This window comes from Microtus oregoni, unplaced genomic scaffold (genome assembly GCF_018167655.1).
Source record: "Microtus oregoni isolate MIOR12 unplaced genomic scaffold, Mior012 000000F_ref0000247, whole genome shotgun sequence".
NCBI classification, from domain to species: domain Eukaryota; kingdom Metazoa; phylum Chordata; class Mammalia; order Rodentia; family Cricetidae; genus Microtus; species Microtus oregoni.
Genome location: NW_024543059.1, coordinates 46,038,085 through 46,059,951, shown reverse-complemented (window position 1 = coordinate 46,059,951; position 21,867 = coordinate 46,038,085). Strand labels below are relative to the sequence as shown.

At 44.1% G+C, this 21,867-nt stretch overlaps 1 protein-coding gene across 6 annotated transcripts; it reads right to left on the bottom strand.

Moving 5' to 3' along the window:
* Positions 1–1,292: 1,292 nt before the first annotated feature.
* Positions 1,293–17,955, bottom strand: LOC121451822 (zinc finger protein 260-like). 6 transcript variants are annotated; one of them, XM_041657592.1, is made up of 5 exons: positions 17,877–17,955; positions 15,514–15,721; positions 7,591–7,717; positions 7,218–7,313; positions 1,293–5,310 (listed from the first exon to the last, which is right to left on the bottom strand). In XM_041657592.1, exons 2-5 carry the CDS (start codon positions 15,583–15,585, stop codon positions 3,002–3,004), a joined length of 2,604 nt encoding a protein of 867 aa, XP_041513526.1. In that variant the 5' UTR covers positions 15,586–15,721; positions 17,877–17,955; the 3' UTR covers positions 1,293–3,001. The 6 variants fall into 6 exon arrangements, with proteins under 6 accessions (XP_041513526.1, XP_041513542.1, XP_041513534.1 ...); XM_041657608.1 differs by having other exon boundaries at positions 15,514–15,650; positions 17,877–17,941; XM_041657600.1 differs by lacking the exon at positions 17,877–17,955 and adding an exon at positions 17,622–17,785.
* Between the last annotated feature and the right edge of the window lie 3,912 nt (positions 17,956–21,867).

The window sequence follows — 21,867 nt, the reverse complement described above, 5'->3', positions numbered from 1 at the left end:
CCTGTTCCAAAAAAATGTTCTTATGGTGATTATGTAGTAACTATGTAACTGCTGGTTATGAGGAAACCCTCCTCTTGTAACAGACTTGGTGTGGGGAATATATAAAAAGTGTCTGGGGCTGGAGAGATGGCTCAGAGGTTAAGAGCATTGCCTGCTCTTCCAAAGTTCCTGAGTTCAATTCCCAGCAACCACATGGTGGCTCACAACCATCTGTAATGGGGTCTCGTGCCCTCTTCTGGCCTGCAGGCATACACACAGACAGAATATTGTATACATAATAAATAAATAAATATTTAAAAAAAAAAAGCAAAAGAAAAGAGTGTCTGAAAAATAAAGTAGAGAGGAGGAGATCCATCCGGAGAGGTAAGTGTGTGCCTGCCTGGCTGGCCAGATGTCCCGGGAACGGAGTACAAGCCCCCTCCAATTCCCTAAACAGTGGAGTGTCTCCCCCACTACTGGCTCTATTTACCCCATCCCATCTTACCCCCAAGCTCTCCTTCCCATCTGTGTGGTCCTTAGATCCACCACCATAGCCTGCTTCAGGGCGGGCGGGGGGATGGGAGTGGCAACATAAGATCTCCTGAGTAAATTGGGAGCATGGGGACTTTAAGGGAGGGTGGAGGGAGGAGAGAGGCAGGGAGGGGAGCAGAGAAAAATGTAGAGCTCAATAAATATCAATAAAATAAAATTTACAAAAAGGAAGGTAGGAAGGAAGGAAGGAAGGAAGGAAGGAAGGAAGGAAGGAACCTAAATTCAAGTGGGGGTGTGTGGGAGTGGCAGCATACACCCTTAATCCCAGCACTTGGGAGGCAGAGGCAGGTGGGTCTCTGTGAGTTTGAGGCCAGCCTGGTCTACAGAAGGAGTTCCAGGACAAGACACCAAAGCTACAGAGAAAGCTTGTCTCGAAAAAACACACACACACACCCCAAAAAAACCTAAAATCTAAATTCAATCTGCAAACCCCACTTTAAAAAAATCAGATACAGTGTGGTACATGTGTATTTACAGCACCCATCTGACAGGATGGATGGACGGAGACTATCTCTTGGAAGCTCACAAAACCACTAGCCCAGACCATGCAGCAGCAGCAGAAACCAGAGAGGAGAAAATGGACTCCTAGAAGTTGTCCTCTGACCTCTACATGTATGCAATAACTCACAAGTACCAGCAGTCACACCCAAATAACAGACTAATGGTTGGTTCCAATGTCACCACATAGGCTACACGGGAAAAAAAAAAGGCACAACAGACCTGAGCTAAGCCCAAAAAAGAAAAGCACCGTGAACAGTAAATGCCCCAGATTTCATTTATTCAAAGTACATCCGTACAATAAAAAAGTATTAATTATTGATGGTACAAGTTCAAGATAGAGACTGTTAATAAAAAGTAAAAATAATAGTTACAGCCAGATGTTTCAGTGGGTAAAGGTAATTAATGATCACCAAGCCTGACAATCAGAGTTAAAACCCCAGGGTCCACATGGTGTGAGAACACTAACTCTCCTGACAGCCAATACACCTAGCAGCATGTGTACATAAATATATACAAAATAAATGAATGTACAGCTTAATAATAAACTGCCCTCTTCTAGTATGCAGTTAATTCTACAGAAAATTCCACAAAATTGTGGGAATACATACAAGTTCATACAGGCACTGACTAAGCACAGGCACATGTTTACATACACACACACTCACACACACACACATTCCATACACATGCCATTTATATAATCACCCTACTATTACCATGGCTGGTAGCTAAGGATTTTACTGGACTCCCACAATAAATGGAATATCACTGACTTAATTTCCCATAAACTTTCTAATAATTTGGTAAAATGTGTCTTATATTATATTCTATAAAAACACTTCTGAAATTAGTCAAGGTTAACCTGAAATGAAATTCATGTTTAACAAGACAAATATAAACAAGTGTGCTTATCATTATTAATTTGTGACTAACTTTCCTCATGCATAATAATGTCTGTTATGTCTAAACAATGCATAACTAGATTGTTTTCTGTAATATTAATCAGGTGATGTGCAATTTGATGGCACATAAAAAGAACTTCAAGTAGATAGAAATAAATTTCATTTTGGAATATACTAGTAAGCTAGGAACTCTTTTCTCAGTAAACCGTGTTCTATAAAACCGCACCTGTAAAACCTGTGGTATGAGCCATGTAGTCTATATGCTGAGTCTGGCCTGTTAGGACCTTCCTTCATTCAGAACACACATAGGGCATCCCCACCCATGAACTGGTGACGTGACTCATCTGTGATATAGTAACAATTTCCCAATTGTGGCATTCCAAATCCTTCTCTTCAATATGAGTTGAGAGACAAAGGCCTCGCCCTCGTAGCACGACTAATACAGACCACAGAAGATACTGGGGTTCACCCTGAAGATTCGCCCTCGTAGCATGACTAATACAGACCACAGAAGATACTGGGGTTCACCCTGAAGATTCGCCCTCGTAAGCACGACTAATACAGACCACAGAAGATACTGGGGTTCACCCTGAAGATCAGAAAAGCAAAGCAGTCAAGCCACGAGAGAGCTCTTGCCTCTATGAAATCTCCACACTGAAAAGAGAGCGAGTTCCTGTCTCCTCCCATCTTACACTCTCTAGTGCTGGGATTGAAAGCATGCACCACCACTGCCTGGCCTGTATGGCTGACTAGCATGACTGCTGGGATTAAAGGTGTGTGCACCACTGCCTGGCCTATATGGCTGACTAGTGTGGCTAACTTTGCACTCTGATCTTCAGGAAAGCTTTATTTGTTAGATCATAAAAAGTATCCCTGTACACCTCAGCATGAGACGTGTGATGTCTAGAAAGTGAGCCTGCTACTGAAAGCTGCTCCCCACTCAGAGCACAAAGGGTCTCCCCCGGGTGACGTCATTTGTTCATGCCGTCGGCGCAGGGCATTAGTAAGCAAGACTTTCCCACAGAGGCTTCACCGTGCAATCTGATGGCATGCTCAGTCTGACATTCCTAAGGCTTGTTCTCAGTGTGCGTCTGTACATGGGACGTCAGCTCTGCCTTGTGTAAGAACACTTTCCCACACCTCTCACAGACGAAAGGCGCTTCCTTCCTGTGAATCAGCTTATGCTTAGAGAAAACCGACCTGCTCCGGAAGGTTTTCCCACAGTGAGTGCACACGTAAGGTCTCTCTCCTGTGTGAATGCGCTCATGCTCTTGCAGTTGGACCTTAGTACAAAAGGCTTTCCAACAGTGGCTGCATTTGTAAGGTCTCTCTCCCGTGTGAATTAAAAGATGCACCTTCAGTTCAGATGGAGAACAAAATGATTTCCCACAAAAATTGCATTTGTAAGGCTTCTCAAGCAGGTGAATTTTTTCATGTCTGCTCAATGTTGACAATTGTTTGAAGGCCTTTCCACACACAGAGCACACGTAAGGCCTCTCCCCTGTGTGAATTCGAGAATGCGCCTTCAGTTGAGATGTTTTACTAAATGATTTTCCACAGTCAAGACATTTACAGGGCTTCTCTCCCGTGTGGATCTGATAGTGGGATTTCAGTTGGGATGGATAATTAAACAGCTTCCCACAGTCGGGGCACTTGTAAGGCTTCTCGCCAATGTGAAGCTGCTGGTGGGATGTCAAAGTCGACTCCTGTAGGCCTGGCTCACATTTCTGAGAGACGAAAGGCCTCTCTTTAGTGTGAATTAACTGATGTTTACGAAAAGATGACCTGCTACTGAAGGCCTTCCCACATTCGGTGCACACAAAGGGTCTCTCCCCCGTGTGAATGCGCTCATGCTCCTGGACTTGCTCCTTGGTAGAGAAGGCTTTCCCACAGTGGCTGCATTTGTAAGGTCTTTCTCCTGTGTGAACACGAGAATGTGCCTTCAGCTGGGACATTTTACTGAACAGTTTCCAACACTCGCGGCATTTGTAAGGCTTCTCTCCTGTGTGATTCTGATAATGCACTTTCAGTTCACACGGAAAGTTAAAGGACTTTCCACACTCGTGGCATTTGTAAGGCTTCTCCCCGGTGTGGCTGTGGCAGTGCACCTTCAGCTGGGACGGGTAATTAAAGGACTTGCCGCACTCCCTGCAGCTGTAAGGCTTCTCCCCAGGGTGAAGCTTCTCGTGTCTGTCTAGTATTGACTTCTGGTTGAAGGCCTTTCCACACTGAGAACACACATAAGGCTTCTCTCCTGTGTGGATTCGCTGATGCACCTTGAGCTTGGCTGTTTTGCTGAATGACTTTCCACATTCGTGGCATTCGTAAGGCTTCTCGCCCGTGTGACTTTGACGATGCACCTTCAGCTGGGATGGAAATTTAAAGGACTTTCCACAGTCATTGCATTTGTAAGGCTTCTCTCCATCGTGACTTTGTTTATGGGACATCAACTCTGACTTACGTAAGAAGGCCTTCCCACATTTGTCACAGATAAAAGGCGTGTGATTCTTGTGGATCAATTCGTGTTCATAGAGAGCTGACCTGTCTCTGAAGGCTTTTCCACACAGTGTGCACACAGACGGTTTCTCCTCTGTGTGAATTTGCTCATGCTCTTGGAGCGCAGCCTTAGTAGCAAAGGTTTTCTCACAGCGGCTGCATTTGTAAGGCTCCCCTCCAGTGTGAACTGGATGATCCACCTTCAGCTGGAATGGATAACTCGATGAATCCGACACATAAAGGAAGGCCTTCCCACCATTGAACATAACAAGAGGTCTGTCCAAAGTGAGAGTGACCTCAGGCTTGGGCAAAGATAGAGCATACAGCACTTCCCCGCACCGAGGGCCTTGGTCTGCTTTCTCCTGAGAATGGTTTTCATGGACCGGTGGTTGTTGACAGCTGAGAACTTCTCCATTCCCAGTACTTCTGCATGGCTCTCCTCCATGAGCAGCCACACAGTTAGCATCACAAGAGCCTCGTATCAGGAGCTGACTGGATGCGACAATGTTAATAAGCTGCTCGGTGACACTGCTTTCATTCTGACCCTTTGCTCTGAGGTTTAGCCCCAAACTTTTTGGAAGTAAACAATATTGTGGAAGATTCTCTTGTGCAGAAATGAGGTAGGGTCCCAAAGGAATGGTTTCCCTGGGCTTTTGATATTCAGGTCCACTATCTGTGCTCAGAGTTTTCTTGAGGAAGGTGCCAGGAGGCAAGGGTAGAATCTGGCTTTGTTTATCTCTCGTAGCAGTATCAGAATCCTGCCGTTGTTCTTGCAAAAGTGAACACCACAAACCATTTCTTGTGACTTCGCTGGCCATATCACTATGAACTGAAGCTTTCTCAGATACTTTCTGTGGTGAGGTTTCAATTTCTGATTTTTCTAGGAACATAAAGAGACAAAAGAATAAACAGAGTGAAGAGGATGAAGGATGAATGATACAGAGAGGCTGTGACTGAATATGAATGCCTAAATCAGTTACTAATGATGCTGATGATGCTGACAATTAGTAAAAAGAAGCTAATCACAACTGTATACAATGGGGATCACCTACATAGCAGACATTAGTATAATTATGACAACAATGGATCAGAGGATGAAGAATATAGACTATCCAGCTGAATTTTTAAGACAGCAATATATAAACGTGATAAAAACTTCAGTGATATTTCATTTATATTTTAAAAAATAAAGCTTGCCTGAAGTTCAGAGAGTAAAACAGCCACACTGGCCAGTCTTACAGACCAGACCACAATAACACACACCTTAATCCCAGTAGCCACACTAGTTTGCCATAGAAACTGGGAGGTACAGGCCTTTTATCCCAGTGGTAGACACCTTTAATCCCTGGACCAGAGAGGAATATAAAACGGGAGGAGACAGTTCTTAAGACACAGTCTCATTCTGAGATTCCTTGGAGTGAGGTCGAGGCAAGAGCCAGTGGCTGGCTGTTTTACTTTTCTGACCCTTTAGGCTGAACCCCAATTTCTGTCTCTGAGTTTTTATCAATTGCACTACATAGAACATCAGAAAGTTACTGAATCTTATATAACAGAAATTAGCTGCGTGTTTCTAACTAAATGTATCAAAACCCGAAATAGCATCATTTGCTGCAGTAACATTTTGATTGATAACATGTCTTAAGTGGAATTCATACATCACATAAGGAAAACTTAATCTAAATAAGAAAGTCCCAGACATGATGGCACAGGCCTTTAATCTCTGCAGTTGGGAGGCAGAGGCAGGTGGATCTCTATAAGTACAAAACAGCCTAATTGACAAAGTGAGTTCTAGGACAGCCAGGGCTGCATAGAGCCCTGCCTAAAAAATAACAGTAATAACCAAAAAATACATAAGTAAAATACCACAGAAATAAATAACGGAAGAAGGGGACGGTCTGTACTGATGCCGATGGGGGTCAAGAAAAATAACTTGTGCATTCAAAAAGGAAAATGGGTGGGGCCAAATAATAAAACAAATTAAAGCACCAAAAGAAAATAGTTCAGAGAGAAGGATAATCAGCCAGACTAAAAAAAAAAAGACTTTCTAACTTGAATGAGGTAGATTCCAGTTTCTGCTCTTCCAAAATGAAGGAAGCGAATCCTCTTGCAGGAATGTTCTCATCTAAACAAGGCAGCAGAGACTATAAGGTCAGGGACCAAGAAACCATAAGAACACAGTGAGAACTGCACATTCAGAAGGAACAGAGCCTTTAAGGCAAACCTGCCACAGAATGAGAAGAGAAACATACAGAACACTAAGCCTAAGGTGCCACAACTAAGGGGAAGAAATAGACCAGCACAGGAAAGGAAAAAAAAAATCAATAAACTCAGAGGCAGACAGGAAAAGCAAAGACAGACACAAAATAAACAATAATAAGAACCCCAAGGACAATATGCTAATTCAAAGTCAGTGGTTAGAACACACAAATTACAACAAGTCCTTCCTCCATTACTTGGACAATATAGTAACCAACTTGGCTAATGTCAGATGTTCACGAACAAGTGTGTGTTTACACATGGGGGTGTAACTGGTCATCATTAGTAGAAAATGGATGAGTTAGTTCACTTAGGTTCATTCATATCTATGGTCAGAGAAGCTGTCCCACAAACTCGCCTTTCATAAAGAAAGTCTCACATTGCCTTACACCAATAATAAATGGATTTCAGAAATAACCACAAGAACTCCAAAGAGAAAACAGCATAAAGGTGACCACCACCGGGAACTTGGTGAGACAAACTGACAAAGGCCTCATGAAATCTACCCCCACCTGGGAAGCAATGGCTCACCTGGACACTGCTGGCCTGGGAATTCAGTCTTCCCTGCCTGTGCTTCCTTTCCTTTTTCCATCCTAAAGATGACTCCGGGGCTGGGAATGGGGTATCCTGTTAACCAAAAGCATATTGGATTTTTGGGTCATCTCTTGTCTTTAGATGATACAATGAAGCTTGGCACTGCCTCACTGCTAAAACCAAGTCAACATTTTCTATTTTGTACAACTAATACTTGTAGATACACAAAAGAAATGAAACATCAGGGCAAACAAAGCAAACACACACGGGGTGGGGGTGGGGTTACTTCTGATACCCCACCATGTTTTATAAAGAGAAGGAAGGAAACCTCAATGGAGCTCATCCTGGATCTCCAAGTGGCTGTGCTCACCCACTGCCAAGAGGTGACTGTAGATCTCCAGCATCACGTCCTGGTACAGGCGTCGCTGGGCGGAGTCCAGGTGCTGCCACTCCTCCTGGCTGAAGTCCACAGTCACATCCTCAAAGGACATCCACCTCTGTAACAATGTACCACAGTTCAGGGTGAACGACTCATCATCGGAAAACAGGAAAGTTTGCATAAGGTTAGGTTTTCAATGATGGCGCGCTGCATTTCCCATTAAGCTGGAGGACAGAGAGCACTTACAAAGCCCTCAATCCTGCCGTCCACCACACAGTCACATTTCTAAGGAACTAGAAGAGAATTCTTTTCAATACTCTAAGGAAGAGTACACGGCACAATGCTGACTGAGCAACCATATTCCAGGTTGGAGTTAGCTGGACCCACTGGACTCAACATTATGAAACAGGCATTTAGAAGCTGCTTTGCTAAAAGTATTAACTCCTCACTTGGGAACTAAATGCCAACTAAGAGCCTGGCATCTCTACTTCATTTTGTGTCTGTCTCCTTGGCTCTGGGCCACCTACTGACGTCTGTACATGAGCACATGTTCCTCCGGGAGCACCAGTCTAAACATCCCAACTCCCTTCAGAGATAAAGGACAAAGATTGGTCACTGTTCTTGTCCTTAAATCTTCTTCCTGAGGCTGTGCCCTGAGCAGAAGTAATTACCCTATAAGAACCCTCTTCTTGCAATAGGGACTTCTTAGTTATACTTGTGGCTGCTTATTAATCAGCTGTGAAAACAAGACCCCTACCACCTGGGTCCTAGCACCAAAAACAAACAAACAACAACAAAATTTCCTTTTCTTCCTCTTCCTCTCTTCAAAGAGAGCCTTATTCTATGGCCTCAGCAGCCTGGAACTTGTTGCATAAATCAGGATGGCCTAGGACTGCCTCTGGGTATATAATATTTTTTCAAGATGTTTCTATTAAGTATTTTGTAGACGTGAAGAGAAAACTAATAAGAGAATACACCTGCATTTTACCTTATTGGCACTTCTTTCTCCCTGTATACCTGTACAATGCATTTTATAAAACTCCCGATACCACGTAGGAAAAGAATCCTCACATAAAAATATCTTAAATTCACCAACCATAGACACAGATGACATTATTTGAACAAGGAAACTAAAAAAAAAAAGAAAACACAAAATCTTACATATAGCTACTGCTAATTATGCAACCTTCACTCCCTCTTCTGAAGCCCCCACATGCTGTAGATGTCCCTCTGCCCCTCGGCTTCAGTTGATATAGACACCTCTTGAAACCATTTCCAAGCCAACTCAGGATCCTTGGTCCACCTGAGCAGAGCTTGTGATGGTCACTGTGAATTGCTAACTAATGTGAGACCTGTCTTAATTATAGACAAGCCCATGCTCTGAGCATGACTATAGAAGGTGGGGGGAAGGGGAATTAGAGAGATGACGGCAGTTTAGAACATCTGTTGCTCTTGCAGAGTACCTGGGTTCAAGTCCCAGTGCCTACATGGTGGCTCACAACCAGCTATAACTCCAGTCCCAGAGGATCTGATGCTTTCTTCTAGTCTCCAAAGAACCAGACACACACACTGTACACACACATGCAAGCAAAACATTCATCACGCATATAAAATTTAATAATCCCATGATACGGACTCTTCAAATAACACAGTCCACAATGCTGAGTCTCCCTGGCCCACCATCACACTAGATCTTACATGTTTAGATTTAAAGACCAGCTTCCTAGAAATGTAAGAATGGGAATTCATGCTAAAGGACAGCATCGGCAACTTAGCCAAATTCAGAATTTGTCTAAAGGATAACCCAAAGTTCTTCAAGAAATGATTAACATAGGGGAGAAAAATTAAGAGATTAAAAGAGACTAACATGCTTTTTAGTTAGGCTGGCTATGTGAGCACTGGCTGGACCTCGAGAGGAAGACTCCACATATGGAAGTATGATCAGGAACAAATGACTTTAAGGATTAATGGTTATGTTAAGTAGGTTATTATCTCAGAGATAAAAACCAACACACAGAACAAAGTGTAGGCTCTAATATTTGGGTTACAATAACCTAGCAAGAAACATCCTAAAAGAAACAGGATGGGACCTGTGCTGATGATCACTCAGAGAAGGGCCATTCTTTTACTCGTGGATGAAAGTCCTAACACTAAACACTGATAATCTGAAGGTGCCCACATGCCTAATGGGGCACATGGCTATTTCTTTCTAGGCCTTCAAGTACTTTTGACAGATCTTCCAGGCTGACACTAGTGACACCGGCAAACAGGCAAAGAGGTGCCACTTACCTATCGTTCTTCTGTGTGAAAGATATTTTGTATTAAAATTCTCTACATTAAAATAGAAGGCATATTACTCTAACCATAATGGATAATTCCAGAAGTACTCCATTGTGCCAGAAGCAAAGGCCTGTATTTTGAGATCTGCATTTTGGTTACAGCCAACTTAAGCTCACAAGTTAAGAAAAATATTTACCTCTATCCCCTCTGCAGGGTCTAGAAAATCAACCTGGCATCTTATCTCCTAACAGAGACCTGCAGGCACCAGGCTCCAGAACCTATTAGCATTCTCCTTGGTTAGTCAACAATTACAGACCCTCAGTATTTACTTATCAGCTAGGAATGTCTCCGGACCTGAGTTCCAGTAGACCTGAGCTTCCTGACACCCTTCCCTTCCCCCTGACACCTTTCCCTTCCCCGCTTTGCCCGTTTGCTATATAACAGCTTCTGAGGAAATAATAAACGGAACGGCTTGATCAGAAATCCTGTCTTGCCGTCATTTCTCGTATCTCTTGTCTCCTTTCATTCCTCTCCACTAGGTTTATCAGGGAGTTCCGTTCGTATCCCGCAGGCCGGGATACCATTGAAATGTCTAATGGAGAAAATATCAATGATAATATTACTATGAGAAATTTCCTTTGGAGCATTCAACAATGTATTAAAAATTGTTGCTTCCTCTGGTAGAATGCCTGCAGCCAGGTTAGGGACACACTTTAATGTCACCACTCTGAAGACAGTTGGCGGGTGGATCTCTGGGAGTTTGAGGCCAGCTGGGCTTACATAGTAAGTTTCAGGACAACCAGGGCAACATAGAGAAACCCTGCCTCAAAACCAAACCAAGCCCCCCAGAATGCATACACCCCCCAAATTTATATCAACCTTTGATAGATGATCAATTCTGAGAGTGGAGTCTTCACGATTGGAACACATGACAACAGAGCGAGAAGATGAACATGAGCAGCTGGGCAGCAGACCTCACCAGACAAGCACTTCGCCTTAGTAAGTGGGGAAAGCAGGGAAGACTCTGACTCAAACAAACACAGTAGAGCTCGGGGTCAACCTCAGTTACACAGCACTCTGTGTGCTGTGAATACCACTGGTGAATAAAGAAACTGCTTTGGCCTGTTGATAGGGCAGAACTTAGGTAGGTGGGGAAAGCTAGGCTGAATGCTGGGAGAAAGAGGGCAAAGTCAGAGAGAAGCCATGGAGCCACCGCCAGAGACAGACATGCTGAAACTTTGCAGGTAAGCCACTGCCACGTGGTGATACACAGATTAATAGAAATGGGTTAAACTAATATGTAAGAATTAGCCAATAAGAAACTATAGCTAATGGGCCAAGCAGTGAGTTAATTAATACAGTTTCTGTGAGTTTATTTCAGGAGTCTTGTCAGCTGGGAAATGAACAAGCAGCTTCCTTACAACATTTAACAAAAAGGAAAAAAATAATATTTAACAGTATAAAAAATTCAGAAGGAACAAAAACAGATAACTGAAAAAGCAAAACTGAACAGCAAAATAATGTAAACAATAAAAATATAAGTGAAAAAGATATATGAATCATAAAGAAAAATCAGAAGCAAAGTTCCTAAAAAATACTAAAACATAAGTAAACAGCAACAAAAAACAAAGAGGGAAAAGAAAGAAGCCAGGTGTGATGACAGATGCCTGCAGTCCCAAGTCCACAGAAGGTGAAGGCAGGAGGATGAGGAGTTCAAGGCAAGTGCCAGCTACACAGGGAGTTTGCAGCTAGTTTGGGCTGGAGAGATGGCTCAGCAGTTAAGTGCACTGCCTGAGTTCAATTCCCAGCAAACACATGGTGGCTCACAACCATCTGTAATGAGAGCTGGTGCCCTCTTGAGGAAGAGACCTGGTCAATCATCCTTACAAAACCCAACATGGACGAGTTCAACAGAACCTCCATATACAGGCTGCCATGCCTGCTTCAGCATTGCAGGACATAGATTTCATTTTCATATCAAGAAATACAGAAGACTGGGAGTAAGGAAGAAAAAGAACAATGACCAAATAACTAGATGCTCAAGAAATAAATGAACATCCACATATTTATAAACATAGACATTAAATCGCAAGCAAATGCCCTGCTTTCAGTAAGCTGACTGGCAGTGATCAATATGATAGCTGAGCCTGCACAGCTCTGTCTTGCAGAAGTGCGGGGTGTCAGACAATACATACTTCACAAAGACTGCAGTTTTCCAAACTGGCCTGACTAACTGATACTCTCAGCAGTGGCAGTGTTCCTCCTGCTTCCCTGGGACACAAGCACATCAACACTTGATATTTTTGTGGGGCTAATTTTAGACACTCCAATTGAAGGAGCCATGGCAATTATACATACATTTCCCATTCAGCTGAGGAAGCTCAGCTTTTCCTGTTTCCATTACTACACAAGCAAGTCTCTTGCTCATTCAATTGTATGCGGAAGAAGCTTGCACAAGAAGTTAGTCCAGGCACTCAAGACATAGAGGTAGTCAGATTTCTGTAAATTTAAGGTCAACCTGGCCTACAGAGCAAGGGTTACTGAGACCTTGTTTCCTTCTGTGACTTTCTCTCTCAGGAGGTCTCTAAGACTGGAGAAAGAGTGACTAGGGAAGGGGCACAAAGTAGCTAAGGATCATGACATGCTGATGAGACCCAGACAACAGAGGAATGGAAGACGCTGGCAGACAGTGCACCAGAATAAAAAATTTAAAAAAAATTAAAAAAAAAAAAAGACACAGAAAGCTTAAATTTTTGAAGCTCATAATATCCGTCCAGAAAAGCCACATCTCAAAATATCACGAACTACAAGAACAGGACGAAATGCCATTAATCAAATATCAAAAAGTTCTTAAAATTCCCTTTTTTAAAAGATTTTTTTTTTAATTTTATGAGTGTTTTGTGCCTGCAGGCTTATGCATCCCTGTGTGTGCAGTAGGCAGAGAGGCCAGAAGAAGCCAGTAGATGCCCTGGAACTGGAGTTACAGTTGTGAACTGTCTAGGAACTGAACCTGGGTCCTCTGCTAGAGCAGCCAATGTTCTTAACTGCTGAGTCATCTCTCTGGCAACCTAAAACTCCTTTAAAACAGAACACTAACTGAGCTGAAAATGGTGCAGCAGAGCAAGGCATATCCACCAAGACTGACAATGGAAATGTGACCCCAGGACCCACAAAAATGTGACCCCAGGACCCACAGAGCAGAAAGAACGAGGTCCAACAGTTGTCCTCTGACATCTATACTTTTGTGACACGTGTACATTCAAAGGACAGAGTAGCCAGGTGGGGGCGCACACCTTTAGTCCCAGCACTCGGGAAGCAGAGGCAGGTGGATCTCTGTGAGTTCAAGGCCTGCCTGGTCTATGAGAGCTACTTCCAGGACAGGTAGAGCTGTTACACTGAGAAACCCTGTCTCAAAAAAAATAAAACAAAATAAATAAATAAATAATATTAGGAAAAAAGAATGAGGGAAGCAGCACATTAAAAATAAATAATACTGAGAGATAGCTCGGCAGTTAGGGGCACTAGCTGCTCTAGCAAAGGACCCAGGTTCAGTTCCCAGCATACAAAGGTTGTTCACAACTCCAGTTCCAGTGGATTCTGCATCCTCTCTGGCCTCCTCACAGACACCTACTTATACACAGTGTATACGTGCAAAATCATGCAGGCACAAACTCACAAATAAATGTTTTAAAGCTTTAAAAATAAATAGCTAAGAATGGTAGAGCACACTTTTAATGTCAGCGTGTGGGATGCAGGAGGCAGATTACTGTGAGTTTGAGGCCAGCCCGGTCTACATAGCAAATTCCAGGGCAGCCAGGATACATCGTGAGAACCTTGTCTCAAAAATGAATGAATGAATGAATGTTAGGTCTCAAAGTAACCCTGGACAAATGGCTAACAAAGGTGCCTATTAACATGTGGGGGCCAATGCTGGCCTGCCATGTTTAGCCTGACTCTCTGCTCTGCCTGCTTCCTCCCTCGTATCTACAACACAAGTCTTCTCCACACTTCAGGAGTGGTCATCCACTAGGTGGGTCTCTGTTTAATGGACCCATCCTTAATCTTCCCACAAATGATGACTACCTTAGGATCCTGATCAATTTCTGTATCAGCTCAAAGACCCACCCTTCTAATATATAATGTGCTTTATTTTTCTCGCCATATTTCTCCCCCTACTCAGAAACACGCCTTCAGTTTGCTCCCCAATAAACCTTTCTACCAATGGAGAAGTCTGGTTTGGTGGTTTCGCTGTACCCTCACTTACATACCCATTCAAGGGACTCGTGCAAAGTACACCACAAAAACCAGAGCAGCTATGAACTAGAAGAGAAATCCATAGGACTTGGGGACTAAGGGACCTGAACACATGAAAAGAATTCCCATAAGACAGTGCAGGGAGCTAACAGGACAATGCAGAGGAGGGAGTGCTAAGAGCAGCCTGGCCATGCAGTTAGAAAATCACCAGAAGTTTCCTCAGGAGGAGCAGGAAATGGAACCGGCAGCCAGACCATGAAACACGCTGCCAGGTTTGAATCCCAGGCTAGCAGATGCTTCAACATTTAAGTTCAGCTGGTGTGTCATCTGTGCCTCAGTTTCTCTTCTTTAATATGAGACAACAGCATAAGCTCAGGAGTCTCCTGGAAGAGTTAGTCCACATCCTAGCTACCATCACTTCGACAGGAGACACCAGAAAAACAGATTCACCTGAGGAGTGCTAAGGAGTGGGGAGGAGCAGTTAGGAACCTCATCAGCCCCTCCCTCAGAGCAGCGCTTACAGATCTTATAATTAACATAAGCCTCCTAGTCTTTCTTTGGGATTGAAAGGCTGTGGAGCCAGGTGGGACAGAAACTTCTGCCAACAGAACTCTAATGCAAAAACTGACTTTTCCTTCTCTTTTTCAGATCCTGGGCAAAGTCTCCTAGCATGCTTTCCCGGGATCTCTGAAAATACCACCCACCTACAGCTGCCCCATCCCACGGCCACTTGCCGGCCTCACTGCCTAAATATAAGGTTTATGTCCCCTCCATCTCCCTCCCCCTGCAACTACAGGACTTTCAGGATATCTGCCTTGCAGCTTGTTCTGTTCTCCCTAAAACCCTAATATAAATCGTCCTGGGGCTTCCTTTTGAGTCCACTTTAAAATTCTTTTACCCATGAGACTAAGAACTGACAGAAAAGTACCTCCCCAGATGCACATCTCTTACAGGGCGGGCATAGCAGGCAACCTTTAAGAAACTGAGGACGGGAAGATGCGAAAGAGGAAGAACTATAAAAAAGAAAACTCAAGAGGAAAAGCTTGTCATTAAAAAAGTAGATAAGATGATATCTATAGTCGTTTAAATAAAACAGATGAGACAATATATACTACATCTATAGTGATGTAGACCTGTAATTCCAGACTGGAGAGTCTAGGGCAAAAAAGGTGTTGAGTTTGATGGCAACTTAGATTATACAGAAAGTTCTAGACCAGCCTCACATACACAATAAGACCCTGTATCCAAAAAAAAGGTAGGGCGGGGGGGGTGGGGTGAGGAGTAATTAGTTGGTGTGGGATATATACAGTCCACTCTTTTAACTAGATTAAAGATCTCAGAAATTTGGTAATGTAGGGTCTGCAGCTTCTTGTGTCTTACCTCACAGGCCCCATGTTGCTCCTCTGCACCCAATGGCTGGATCTTCTGCTGGAAATTCGTATCCGCAGCCATGTCCCCTCTGAGCTTCTAGTTTTGATGTTTCTTCTTCAAGAGTTACAGATGCTGAACAAGGCAACCTGGGGCACAGCAAGAGATCCTGAAGCCTGAATGATTTCAGCGGTCCCAGGAGCTGAGACACTGGCAAGCCCTAGAAGAAAAGGAATTGGTGAGGGCCCATGTGGAAGCTCACAGGCAGGCACCGCAGAAGGTACAGAAAGCCCTGCTGTTATTACTCAGGGGTATAAAACAAAAGAAACAAAAATATTTAAAAACCCATCAATTTGGATACACTTGCTGTGCTCACATTTTAACTAGGAGAAAAACAATATGCTAACCTAGTTGTTTACAAAATGAGAACACAGGTATTTATCATAGGGATCCAGAATGGTATGCCAGAGTAGGCTGACCAAGCCCTCAGCACCCGAAAGGTAGTAAACACCAACAAAAACTCAGTAAGCTGCCAATTTCATTTTCATTTTACTTCAAACAACCCTACACACAGTGAGCATTAGATTTCCTTCAATTCGCTCACAGGTCACTAACTAGAAGAACAGGGGAACAGATTCAAACTGTTTTCTTTCTAAGGAACACACTGGTCACCATAGTAGTTAGTTAGTCTATGTAACTTCTGTAGTCAGCATCTGAAAACAGCATTTCTGTTTCCTATTGCCCAGGATGGATGACAGCCAATCATGATTCTAGTCTGAGTTTCTAGAGATTTCTCTGTCCACACACAGCCACATCATGAAAAATTTACTCACCCAAACCTCACTCCCCAACACACACACACACATACACACACACACACACACATACACACACACACACACACACACACACACACACACACACGAGGCCCCAAACCCTAAGAAAATGCGCCAGGACCGCTCCACACTGAGCACTTCTAAGCTGTCCGTGAAGGCTCCCTCTCCACCAGAATGCAGGCACTAACATAGATAAGTTCCAGTGACCTCCAACCACTGCAGCACAGTACTGCCTCCAAGTCACTGACGTGTTCCAGGCAACTTAAACCATTATTGCCCTAGAACCCAAAAAGATGCTTCCAGGAGTGTATAATATACTGGTGTGTGTGTGTGTGTGTGTGTGTGTGTGTGTGTGTGTGTGTTTATGTATGTGTGGCTGTCTGTTAGTTTTTGAGATGGGGTCTATTATGTGGCTCTGGCTGACCTGGAACTTGCTACTTAGACCAGACTGGCCTTGAACTCACAGTGCCTCAGCTTCACCCGCGTTGAAATTAAAGGCACGCACTACCTCACCCAGCCAGATACACTGTTTTTAAGGGCTCTAAATCAGTACAAATGTTCAGGTACAAATAATAGAACCAATATGGAAGCACCCTCATTTTTGTCAACTGCCAGTCACTGAACCCAAAGAGAGCCGAGAACTGATGCACATAATCTCCAAAGGGTCTGGGGACCCTACAGTGGTCCAAAGAATGAGAATTTGGGCTGTGTGTGTGTGTGTGTGTTGTTGTTGTTGTTGTTGTTTTATAAGACAGAGCTTCTCTGTGTAGCTGACTGTCTTGGAACTCACTATGTAGACAAGGCTGGCCTCGAACTCACAGAGCTCCACCTGCCTCTGCCTCCTGAGTGCTGGGACTAAAAGCATGCACCACCACCGGCTGCTGGTGAGAATTTGTTTTTAATTGTGTTTATTTCCTTCAGTAATGCTAGCCACCCACAGTGGGAGGAACTAGTAAAGGAGATCCAACAGCAGCCCACAAAACAAAAGAAATTCCTTTCTTTACAGACCTTAAGAGAGAAGTCCCTGAGTTCAGCAGCTTAGATACTAGGCAAAGCGTGCCCTGCCATGAGACAGACAGACAGACAGACACACACACACACACACACACACACACACACACACACACACACGAGAGAGAACAATGTGACATTTGTGGCCTGATACTTTCTATTTTGGTATACTTGACGGCGTTTCTCTTCATGTACTAAGACACGACCAAGCGTACAGTCACTGGCTAAGCAAACGCTGCCCCGCACAAGCACCCGACACCCGCCCCCGGCTACCTCACTGCCTGCGCTGACTTCTACGCCGTCACGGCCTGAGTGGGTCACAAGCCACCTCAGGATCCTCGTCCTGAAGCTCCCGGCTCCCACCCAGGATCGGCTCCTGCAGCGCACACTCACTGAGTCCTGCCACGACAATTTTCACGGACGACCGTGAGAATTCCCACAGGAGAGCACACTGGGAAGTGACAAAACACAGAGGACGCGTAAACCGCAGGCACGGAACGAAACCGAATCGAACGGCCCCCACCTTACCCACGCATCCCCCTGCAGCCTCCGCAGCCGTCGCTCGGCAAAAACCAGCGCTCGGCAGCACAGCGACCGCCCTGCCCCGCAGCCACTCACCTCACTACACCGCACAGAGCTGTGCGCGCGGCCCGCCGGGCCGCGACTTCCGCCCGCGGACGCCACAGAGTCCCGGAAGGAAAGGTTCCGAGCCACCTCGCGGACCCGCCAGCGAAGCAACACTAAAATGACTAGAACATTTAACATTTCATGGCCATTTCCGGTGTCTTTTAGATTTCCGGCAGGATTTGTCCACGCCCCGTAGGATGATGAGCACGCCCCGAGCAACACTTTTGAAACCGAGCGCCTGCCAGCAGTCGTCATGGCGGACCAGGTGGTTGCAGTTTCTCTGCAAATCGCTGTGGCGGCATCCGTATGCTCAGGACGTTGGAGGCCTCCATCCAGGAACTTCGATTCCGTCCAGGCGGGGAAGCTGAATACAGTGCCATAGAGTGGAAGTTGGACGCTGTCCCACATGGTGTGACAGGCCTGACAGGAATTAATGATATTCTTAAGAGACATTTATTCTCCTTCCTTTGCAGACCACTGAGACAATGGACCCCAGAAATAGAAATCTCGTGATGGGGGAGGGGATATGCTGAAGCCAGGAGGCAGTTAGAGCTGGGACTTCTCACAGGAAAAAAAATATTTCATACAATTCTGACCACTTTGCAGAACAGACTGGAGCCAGAGAAAAAGATAGTGGGGAGTGGGGCACACTCTAAGACTGCTTAGTTGCATACCTTGGCTTCCATTTAAACCTAATTCTGCCGGGATAGGGTGCAGGGTGGAAAGGTAGCTCAGAAGTTAAGAAAGAGCACAAACTGCTAGTTGCAGAGGAACCATCCACATGGCAATCACAACCATCTATAAATGCAGTTCCAGGGGCTCTGATGCTCTCTTCTGACCTCCAAAGGCACCAGGCACACAAGTGGTGCACAGGCGTACATGCAGATAAAGCACCCATACACGTAAAATAAAAATTAAAATCTTACTGGACAGAGGTGGCACGCACTTTTAATCCCAATCTTGGGAAGCAGAGGCAGGTGGAGTTTGAGGCCAGCCTGGTCTACAGAGCAAATTCCAGGACAGCCAAAGCTACAGAGAGAAGCCCTGTTTCAAAAAATCAAAATATCAAAAAATAAGTAAGTAAAATAAAATCTTGGCCAAGTGAGGTGGTACACGCCATTAATCCCAGCACTGTAAAGGCAGAAGAAGACACCTCTAATTCTGAGCCAGCCTGGGCTACATAGCAAAATATAATCTAATCCCAAGACTTCCATTTTGCTATTGTGGAAAGGTGAACTATTCCCGACAGATCTCTATTGTTTTAAATTGTACTTTCCCAAGTTATGTAAGATTTGGAGGAAAGAAATTATTAATATACTAACAGAAACTTTCAAACTAATAGAATAGTCTGACTAGGGTGCTGCTCACCTTTAATTCCAGCATTTAGGAGGCAGAAGGCAGCAGATCTCTGTGAGTTTGAATCCAACCTGGTCTACACAGTTCAGTCCAGGATAGCCAGAGTAACATGGTAAGACTCTGTTTCAAAAGACAATGGAATAGAACATTAAAAAAAAAAACTAATAGACTGTCCATCCATGCTTCTCCACTATAGAGTGCATATGGAAATATCTAAAGACTTTCGTTAAATTTCTTCGTCTTGGTCTGTGCATATACACCTGCAATCCCAGCACTCTGCAAGCAGAGGCAGAGGGTGTCTGTCACTGCATCTCTTGTTCCTGACCTCTGCACAGACAAATTGAATACATCTCCTTTATCTGTTTTATCCTATTATTCATTGCTTCAGTTGGTTATCAGATTCTAGCTTGCTAGGCCTTTCGGGACCCAGGCTATGATGCTAAAAAATCTCAGTGGCATATATTTGGAACTCAGATCTTCAGGCTTGTCAACAAGAACTTTACCCACTAGCCTATCTCACCAGCCCTCTTTGTTTCTTTCTGCTTGTTTGTTTTCCCTTTCTCTTCTTCTTTCTTTCTTTCTTTCTTTCTGTCTTTCTTTCTTGGATAGGGCTTCTCTGTATTCCAGGCTGAACTTAAATTCTCCATCCTTCTGCATCAACCCCACAAGTATTTCAATTACAGTCTTGTGTCACCATATCTGGCTGAAATAAACTTTCTTGTACATGACAGTTTGGAATCATTGCATGGTAACCATTGAACAAAAGTCTACTCTCATTGCATAAAGTTTTTTTGGGAATGGGTATTGGTTGTTGTTGTTTTCATATGGAACACAACAGTGTGGGAGAGAGGTAGAGCACGAATGCAAATGGGGAGAGCCAGGTCAAAGGGTTAGGGCAGAAAGCTCCATAGAATCCTTTGGCAAACCACTACACAGTACAATAACCAGAGTAAAGAGTGTTGGCAATATATTGTCAGTATTTGGGAGTGCAGGCACAAGAAGTACACTTCCCTCTGCCACTTTCAGGATCCTAAGAAGTTCCATAGGAGATGTTTAGGGGTTTTTATTCAAACGAAACCAGTATTTATGGTTTCTGCACTGAAAAGAATTCCAGGATTAACCGTAGAACTTAAAATTTTATCAAAGATATATTTTAATATTCATTTATGTGTATGTTTGCCTGAATGTATGTATGTGCACCACAATTGTGCCTGGTGCCCTGGAGATAAGAAGGTGTTGGATACCCTGGAACTGCGGTTACTTACAGATGGTTGACAAACACGTAATGTAAATACTAGGCCCTCTGAGATAACAAGTTCTATTAAGCACTAAGTCAAAATGCAGAGAGACTCAAACCAATTTGTAATGATATTTCATTTGTATTTTAATAAATAAAGTTTGCCTAAAAACAAGAATGCAAAACAGCCACAATAATCAGCCATACCGGCCAGGCGGTGGTGCCACACACCTTTAATCCCAGCAGCCATACTACTTAACCATAGAGGCCGGGCGGTGTTGGCACACAGCTTTAATCCGAGCAGCCACACTAGTCAACCATAGAAGCCGGACAGTCATTGTGCACACCTTTAATCCTAGCACTAGAGAGGAATACAAGATAGAAGGAAACAGGTCTCAGGCTCAGTCTTATCATGAGGATTCATGGAGGCAAATGGCCATTTTGGTCTGAGGTAGAGGTAAGAGCAAGTAGCTGGCTGCTTTGCTTTTTGATCTTCAGGTTGAACTGCCATATCTGTCTCTGCATTTTTATTATTCATGCTACATTTGGCGGCCAATGTTTGGAGTATGAATTCATGAAAAAGTCTTTTACCTTAGGCTTTTAAAGCCGCCAGCATAGGCCAGAGCTGCACTGGGGGGGAGGTGGGGAGGTGTTCTAGCTCCATCTGGCCAGGATTTCTTTTATGTTTTCCCCAAGCCTCTGAGTGAGTTTGGGATTTTCATGTTGTAGCCTCTCTGAAACAGTCTCCATCCCCAGAAGCACCTGGGCTCTGAACAACACAGGACTCACCCACCCTAGACTAGCTGGTTCTTCCTTCAGGCAGCCCCCTGCCACAAGTGCTCTTTCTGAACAATCCCCTGTGCATTTTTCAGACTGCCTTCTCTCACACACATTTCTCTCTCTCTCTCTCTCTCTCTCTCTCTCTCTCTCTCTCTCTCTCTCCACGGTGAGTTGCAGAGTTTCCCTGAACCCCCTCCTCAGGCTGCTGTCAAACTAGGTAGCTACCTTGAAATCCAGTCAGGCTTTTACTGTTCTGTACAGCAGCAATCAGCCTCACATCTTCATCAACATCATTGGTAGATTTGGTAAGACAACTGGGAATTCTTAAAGGGAGGAACTGGTTAAAAGAGATTATTTTTCCCACATTACAAAATGGGTGGGGGGGGGGACATTGCAATGGAGGGATTTGCATTTCTGTATGATAATGCTGGACAGTCTGAAAATGGAATGATCAAATGAGAGGACATCTAATTTAGATGGGATTTATGTAGTGTCAGTTGTAAACATTACCAGCTTTAT